Source organism: Phaethon lepturus, unplaced genomic scaffold (genome assembly GCF_000687285.1).
Source record: "Phaethon lepturus isolate BGI_N335 unplaced genomic scaffold, ASM68728v1 scaffold3549, whole genome shotgun sequence".
NCBI classification, from domain to species: Eukaryota; Metazoa; Chordata; class Aves; order Phaethontiformes; family Phaethontidae; genus Phaethon; species Phaethon lepturus.
The window spans coordinates 1-8,030 of NW_010565338.1; the positions used below are offsets into that span (position 1 = coordinate 1).

At 41.9% G+C, this 8,030-nt stretch overlaps 1 protein-coding gene across 2 annotated transcripts in view; it reads left to right on the forward strand.

The window, feature by feature from the left end:
• Window positions 1-511: 511 nt before the first annotated feature.
• MYNN (myoneurin) overlaps window positions 512-8,030 on the forward strand; it is a 9,109-nt gene continuing 1,590 nt past the window's right edge. Inside the window, exons 1-6 of one of the 2 annotated variants that reach the window (XM_010295138.1) lie at window positions 512-777; window positions 2,720-3,522; window positions 5,405-5,564; window positions 6,260-6,438; window positions 6,702-6,785; window positions 7,206-7,292. In XM_010295138.1, coding sequence (XP_010293440.1) covers window positions 512-777; window positions 2,720-3,522; window positions 5,405-5,564; window positions 6,260-6,438; window positions 6,702-6,785; window positions 7,206-7,292 — 1,579 coding nt within the window. The remainder of the gene's footprint in view (window positions 778-2,719; window positions 3,523-5,404; window positions 5,565-6,259; window positions 6,439-6,701; window positions 6,786-7,205; window positions 7,293-8,030) is intronic. The other variant, XM_010295139.1, reaches the window with a different exon arrangement.

An 8,030-nucleotide genomic window follows, 5' to 3' on the forward strand; every position in this document is an offset into this window, starting at 1 on the left:
GCCAGGGCTGTTGTGGCCCACCGACATCCCGTCTACTCCCCTGGCGCCGAGACGGCCCTTTCCTCCCGGGCCCCGATGACCGCTCGGGACTCCCCGCACCCGGGTTCTGCCCGTCCCCGGTCCCTGCGGCGGGGGGGGGGGGGGGGGGGAAAAAAAAATCCCCGCCGTCTGGGCGCGGTTCGCTCCGAACCTCGGGTGGCTCGTTTGTGCAAAGTGCTCCTCGGAGCCCGGTTTTGCCATGACAGCTCATAAGCTTAGGCGAGCTAATCCTCTGATCTATGCGCTCTCTCCCTCGTTCTGTCTCTAAAATTAGCAGCTCCCCAGGTGACGAAGGATCCACCCAATCTCACTATGCTACTGCAAGCGCTGCTACACAAACTATCCCGCAGGATTTGAGCCTTTTGTAATCATTAACTTACTCTGTTAAGGGGGTTACAGAGTTAAATCTTGCATGTAAATTTTTAATTTTTTTTCCCAGATCAGAACAAAGAGGCTGCAGCTTGTTATCAAAATGCAGTATTCCCATCACTGTGAGCACCTCTTAGAGAGACTGAACAAGCAGCGAGAAGCCGGCTTTCTTTGTGACTGCACTGTTGTTATTGGTGAATTCCAGTTCAAAGCACACAGAAATGTGCTTGCTTCTTTCAGCGAGTACTTTGGTGCATTTTACAGAGACACGTCTGACAATAATGTTGTTTTGGATCAGACTCAAGTGAAAGCTGATGGATTCCAAAAACTCCTGGAATTTATTTATACGGGGAACCTAAACCTTGACAGGTAACATATGCTATTAAAGGGGGAAAAAAAATAGGGAAATACACTTCGTCTCAAGGGAGTACTGGGTTTTTTCTTCTTTATAAAAAGTTCTGGAGGCACAAATAGTAGTGGATATGATACATATTAACAAGTTGAAGATCATCTGTTCGCCTGTTTTAAAATATTACATAGTATGTGAGTGCCAAAACAAAGGTATGTTGTCTGATATTTCACTGTGATAGTTTCAGTCTCTGAGTCTTTCTGTCTGGATTGGAAGGGATTAACAATCTGATGTGATTACTGGAAGAGGGAAGGATAAGTATTCGTTCTGAAGTTGGATTATAGAAGTCCATTTTTGCAGAGAAGACACAGAACTGTGTATACAGTAGAGACTAAAGTCTGAGGAGTGCATGAGGATAGGCACTATTTAAAAAAATACTTTTGTTAGAATTTGGATGATCTGTTACTTAAAATTTTATATTAGTGTCCAAAAAGTGTCACAGAAACAGTGTTTCCTCCCTTTCTATGTTGATTTTGTGCCCATTGTGTTGCTTCATGTATAGTGAGGATTCTTTGGAGTGCTTTTCTCTCAGGGAAGGAAAGAGATTATCCCTCATGAGCGAAGTATGACTACTTAGAAGTATGTAGGCCAGGGCTTTAACTCCTTTCTCAATGTCTGGTGTCAAATGCATTTTAAAAAAACTTTGTTGCTGTTTATGTCTGAAAAGTCATACGTGATAATTTAAGTACGCAGATGCGGGGTGGTGGTTTTTGTAAATTAGCTACAAGCATTAACAGCAATAGAGCAATGTACGCAGCTATGTGTACTGCGTTACAGTTAGTGACTGGTGCTTTGCAAATGACGAATGAACAGAGGTGTGCAGCGTTCTTGATGTCTGTCTGGGACCGCAGCAGGAGAGTTTCTGGATTCCTTCTGAGCAGTGTAGATTTCTGAAGGAAAAGGAAGGTGAAAGCACTGTTCTCGCCCAGGGAGAAGTACTTGACTAACTTGACACCTGCAGGTCTGCCCATGTTCACCCATCATCTTGTGCTGTATCCCTCTAGGTGACTGCTGCAACTGTCTGCAAATTCTGTTGTCTTCTGTGGTGGTGGCTGCATGAGTGACACCAGGAGGGTGTACTTTGAACTCGGTGCTAGTGTAATACAGGGTGCTAAAACAGCTGTATTCATGTACAGAGAGTAACTGTGGGTAGTTACTTATTGTTTAACTACATTTACTTTGTAACAGATTGTTAGAATGATGCTGCTTACCATTACTATCTCTTTAAAGTGCTGTAAATCCATAAATACATTGATGGTACATGTTGCCACCTTTTCCAGCTCAATTTTTTCTAAACCATCAAGGCTTATGTTGCAGGAACTGAAAAATAGAGCATGGTAGTTTAAACGAGGACTTCCATGGCGTTAATGTTGTCTGTGTGCAGCTGATACAGAATTAAGACTGTTTGCAAATCGTTTTATAAAATGAGATTAACACCTGCCTCACAGAAGTGCTGGGGTGGATGCGCCGCCTGTGAATTAAAGACTTTTGGCAGAAGGATTATAAAATGGTAATTTATGCATTTTATTCTCCAGTGTTTTATCCCTTCGTGCTGTGATTTCTGAGCTTTTTGGACCAGCGACCCCATGTCTAGCCTCGCCACCTTACAATTGGACTTTAAACTTAAAATTCAACAAAAGGCACGTAACAGAAAAGAAAATCCTCAGTTCTGCGGATCTGCAGACCCTGTGAAACATGGGGCATCCATTCAGGAGTAATTGTCATGCTGGGGTCTTGCAGGACGACAGCACTAAGAGATTAGATCTTGCTGTATGTGTTCTCAAAGTTACATTTTCTGACAGGGTGACTTTTCTGTAGCTGCTGCTGTCTTTGATACAGTTGGTACAGAACAAATGTTTGCTTTGTCCAGAATATTGTCACCCAAGTCTTGTTTTCTTGCAGCTGGAACGTTAAAGAAATTCACCAGGCTGCTGACTATCTCAAAGTAGAAGAAGTGGTCACTAAATGCAAAATCAAGATGGAAGACTTTGCTTTTATTGCTAATCCCTCTTCTACAGAGACATCCAGTATCACTGGAAACGTTGAAATGAATCAGCAGACTTGTCTTCTAACTCTCCGAGATTACAATAATCGTGAGAAAGCAGATACTGCTTCTGCAGAGCTGGTTCAACCACTGGCAAAGAAAGCAGCTTTAGAAAAGAAATCCCCTCAAACCAAAAAGCGAAAGAAGAATTTCAGCTCCCCCAAAAGCATACAGAATAAATCCGTACAGTATCAGAATGATGTGACCGAGAACACATCCATTGAAATGTTTTTAGATACAAATAAGCTGGCCACCCAGATAACAGAACAGGCTGCCCAAGGCAGTGATAACTCTGAACTACAGCTGGCATCTGTGGTGGAAAGCGAAACACTGGCAGCGCAGGATATCCTAGTTCAGGCTATTGCAGCGAAACAGAAGCGGGGAAAGCCTCAGCAAAGCTGTGCGCTGAAGGAGCACTGCATGTCTAACATAGCCAGTGAAAAGAATGCTTACCAGCTGGAGAGTTCGGGAGAAGAACTTGACCAGAAGTACTCCAAAGCTAAGCCAGTGTGCAACACCTGTGGAAAAGTCTTCTCAGAAGCTAGTAGCCTCCGTCGACACATGAGAATACACAAAGGAGTGAAACCGTACGTGTGTCAGCTTTGTGGGAAGGCATTCACCCAGTGCAATCAGTTGAAAACACATGTAAGAACTCACACAGGTAAGCCGCTGGCCTTGTCTTCATGGACTGTGGAGACCTGTAATCGCAGCCTGCAAATACAGGACTAAAGATCTTTGCATTTGGACTTGTCCTCTAGAAATTTTGCCTGCTGCTGGTACACATGCGGGGATAGTACCTATATCCTGGTAGCATGAAATGTTTCAGCATTTTTCAGTAAAAAACCATAGTTTCTACTTTAAATAGCTAGAGAGGACTTTATTAGTCTGAGCATCTTGATTCCTGGAAGGACAGAAGAGCTGGTACCCTTTAACTCTGTAGAGCAATGGAATGCCAACAACTATTGCCAGTAGAGTGTGAAAAAATCCCTGTACTTGATACCAGAATTTCTGTTGCTTTTTCTCTAAACTTCAAATCCTAATATATGTTTGATAAGTGGGGAAAAAATGCAATCTTGTGACAATTAGGTAACTTCTCCCATAGAGTCTTCAAAAAAAGTAGGGAAGGTGGCTGGATTACTACAGCCTTTGGGATTTTATTTAGTGAAATGTGTGATGGTGTTATGATCTCTGCATTAAATAACATTACCAGAAGTTTGTGTTGTGTCACGAGCTACTGAACAAAGTGTCAAACAGAAATCAGTTGTGAACACTTAGGCGTTAAGGCAACATATCTGACTTTAAAAGATTATGAACAGCAAGTTGCTGGAGCCTGGGAAGACGTACGGGAGAAGTACTGCGCTTGCTTGTCTTTTCATGTGTTCTTCCCTGGAGATGGAAGACTTAATGCCGGTTAGTTCATTCTTCAGGCTGATCTGGCATAGCTGTTCTGCTATTGCCCTTGCTGCTGTACTTAGCCCAGGGAGCAGCAGAGGGACCTGCTTTATGTAATTTTCTTCCTTTTGTGACCAGCATTCAGAATTCTGAAGTAACAGTGAATCAGATAAAAATTTGTTTACTTTCGCTCTTTTTTGCCCTTTGGAAAACTCTGAGCAGGGGCCAGCATTGGAGCTCTTTCCAGGAAGCTGTGAAGATGTAAAGAGGTGAAATAGGAGGTGTAGAGGTGCAGCTGCCTTGGGGAGCGCCTTGTTCTTTCTGTAACCGAGGGAGAGAATTTCAAATATTGCCAGCCATTGACTAAACAAAGATTCATATGCAAGATGGAGCTTGTCAGCAGTGTTCAGGGACAGTTCACTGGTAGGAACGTCAGCTGCACTTCTGACTTTTGAGGGTATTGTACTGGGAATTTTTGCATGAATAGGCAGAGAATTTCACAGTGTTTGCTGCTAGATGGCAGATTAGATGTCTAGTACTTTTCTTTTTGAAGTTTTTATGTACACAGTATGCCTAAGAATTGTTGAGTCCTTGGTTCAATTGTGCACTGCCATGGAAGTGCAGAGATAGGCTCTTCTATACTGTCATCCAAGATTGCAGAGTTGCATGATCGATCCATTACATTAGACTGGATCAGTAAGAGAACATGACTAGTGGGAGAAGTACCTCTAGCATTCTGCAGCAGATGTGAGTAAGAAATTAGTGAGCCCTAGACTGTATGTTCAAGACCCGTTGCAGTTCAACAGGCAAGAAAAAGCAGATGATTTACTGGTTGTTCATCTTGACTATTCAGAATAGACATAACCAGCAAAAAATCTGAAAATGTAGCAGTAGCATTTTTAAAATGATGTGAGGAAAACAGCACAATTAAAAATATTGCTAACTTTTTTTCCCAAAAGGTAACATGTTAAAAAATAGTCTGTTATCTGTTGTGTTCCTGGCATGTTCCACTTCAGTGCACTGATTATGGGATGTTCCAAGACGTTATTTGTAAGAAGTATTAGAACAGACACCTGAGCTTTGGTTAGGCAATGGATTGGAAAGCTTTCTTACGTAAATGCAGAGAGCACAAGGGTTTTCTTTTTCGCCAGGGGAGAAGCCATACAAATGTGAACTATGCGACAAAGGCTTTGCTCAGAAGTGCCAGTTAGTGTTCCACAGTCGGATGCATCACGGAGAAGAGAAACCGTACAAATGTGATGTCTGCAACCTGCAGTTCGCAACTTCAAGCAATCTAAAGATTCATGCCAGGTAGGCAAAAGTGAGATCCTGCAAATGCTTACCTGTGTGCTTACTGAAACACAATACTTTACTCCAGTGTGAGCAAGAGTTACACATTCACGTAATTTGGTCATTTCTACTCCTTTTCTCATCGGTCTTCTCTCACACTGCATAAGAGAGTAATTACATCTGTGTACTTGCTAATTAGGGAAGCAATTTGTGATTTAAGAATGTTACAGCCTATAGCACTGCTATCCTTATGGCAACGATGCGGGTTCTGTTTCAAACTGCCTGTAGCACCAAAGAGGACAGAGTTCCTTGGTGGGAAGCGAAACAGAACAGTTCTTGCTGTTGACTGCTATCCGCATGGGGCTTTTTGCATTTTTGGCAGGAGCAGGAATTATATTCCCTTGTTAGGAATCAGAGTTGTATCTTTCAGTACACTGTAATGCAAACGTGCTGGGTTCTCATGGTGCGTGTTACATGTGCAGGGCCTGTAGTGCCGTTCAGCTGCCACTGAAATTACAGACGTGCTGATTCCCAGAGTCAACAGACAGTGAATTTCACTCCGTGAACAACTTGCAGTTGTTACATTTTTTTTTTAGTTCACAGTACATAAGCACAAGGAGCTTTGGGGATAACGTACTAATCGAGGAAAGTCACTTAATCGTGGGCGTTGCTTCCCTTTCTGCCAGAAGATGACTGATGTCTGTGTTGGTTCGCAGGAAGCATAGTGGCGAGAAGCCCTACGTCTGCGATCGGTGTGGTCAGCGGTTTGCTCAGGCCAGCACACTCACCTACCATGTGCGTCGCCACACGGGGGAGAAACCCTATGTGTGTGACAGTTGTGGGAAAGCCTTTGCCGTCTCAAGTTCTCTCATCACCCATTCCCGAAAACATACAGGTAAGGGGAGACGGAGCGCTGCGGAACCGGAATGGGCCCGTCTGCCTGCAGAGGGGCTGGCGATGGATAATGACCAGGAAATCTGTGGATCGGGCGTCGCCACTGGAGTTGTCTTCCAGCTGCTTTCTCGTGTTTTTTCCCTTTGACTCCAGTTTGGGGAGCTCTTTCTCCCCCTGGACATTACCTCTGCGTCATTTTGATTTGTTCTTTATGTGTATTCTGGTTTATACATTGAAATAACAAACTCCTTGTGTTTCCTTTAGGAGAGAAGCCATATATCTGTGGCATTTGTGAAAAGAGTTTTATTTCCTCTGGAGAGCTCAACAAACATTTTCGGTCCCATACAGGTCAGTTTCCAGACAGGCTGCTTCCTGCACTATAAATAATATTCTACCTTTACCCTTTTGCCTTTAAAATACACTGTATTGTGTTGTACTTGAAAGTAGCAGAGTTTCTTAATTTATGTATCTCTGTGTTAACATAATTTAAACAAAATATTTGTGAATTTTTTTTTAATTGCCTTTTTCAGACTAATATCTGTGTAACAGTGTAGGTGTTGATGTATGATCATGGCTTTACTTTTAACGTTTGGGGTTTTTTGCTTTGTTTTAATCTAACGATTTTACATGAATACAGACACGCAGACAAAATAATAGAGTTACAAAGTTGTATTTTAAAATAGAGCATTGAAATCCATTATCCTACATCTCTAACTGTGTTTTCTTTCAATTTCAAGATTGTTCTAATTGCCAAACCATTTTTTTCAGGTGAAAGACCATTTATCTGTGAAATGTGTGGAAATTCTTACACAGATATAAAAAATCTTAAGAAGCACAAAATGAAAGTTCACACAGGTGAGTTTCTTAACTTGTCTTTGCACAAGGAACTACAGCAACTGTTTTATATCTTCAGTGCTGAATAATGGGTTTGTTTGCTCATCTAGGCCTAAAATTAGAAAATAAAACATTTTTGGATAGTAGCTCTCTTTACAGCCAAAAGCATCTGCTTTTGGAGGTACCCAAAAGCATGAAGTACATGCTTTAAAGTAGATTCAAGACAAATTTTCAAGCATTTGCATGGCTATAGCAACACATGTTGAGCAGCGTAGAAGTGGATTGCTGCTGGCAAGAATTTCTGTATGTGAATATTTACTTTCTTGTCCTAGTAACTTGTGAGAGCTTCCCACATGAAGGCATACTCTGAATTGTAGGAAATCTTTTACGTCTTCTGAAGATGTCAAAGGGGTATGTCTTTACGAGGGTAGTAACTGAGGTGAACAAGGCACACTGGTTACAAGAATTACTTTACAACTTGAAGGCACAAGTATTTTTAATGTAATAGTGAAAGTTTTTTTTTTTTTTTTTACATATGCAGTCAATATTAATCCAAGTCTGAGCTGGATTAGCAAACACACAAGATCAGACCAGCTGGCAAAATGTTCCCAGCTGCAAATACTGTTCTAAAAAGACTTTTCAAATACATTCAAATCCTATTCTGGATACCAGATTTTGATTAGGAAGAAATTTGACATATATTACTTGCTTGTGGTGCAAAGCAGAGAGGTGTTCAGATAGCCAGCCTCTTTCAACACT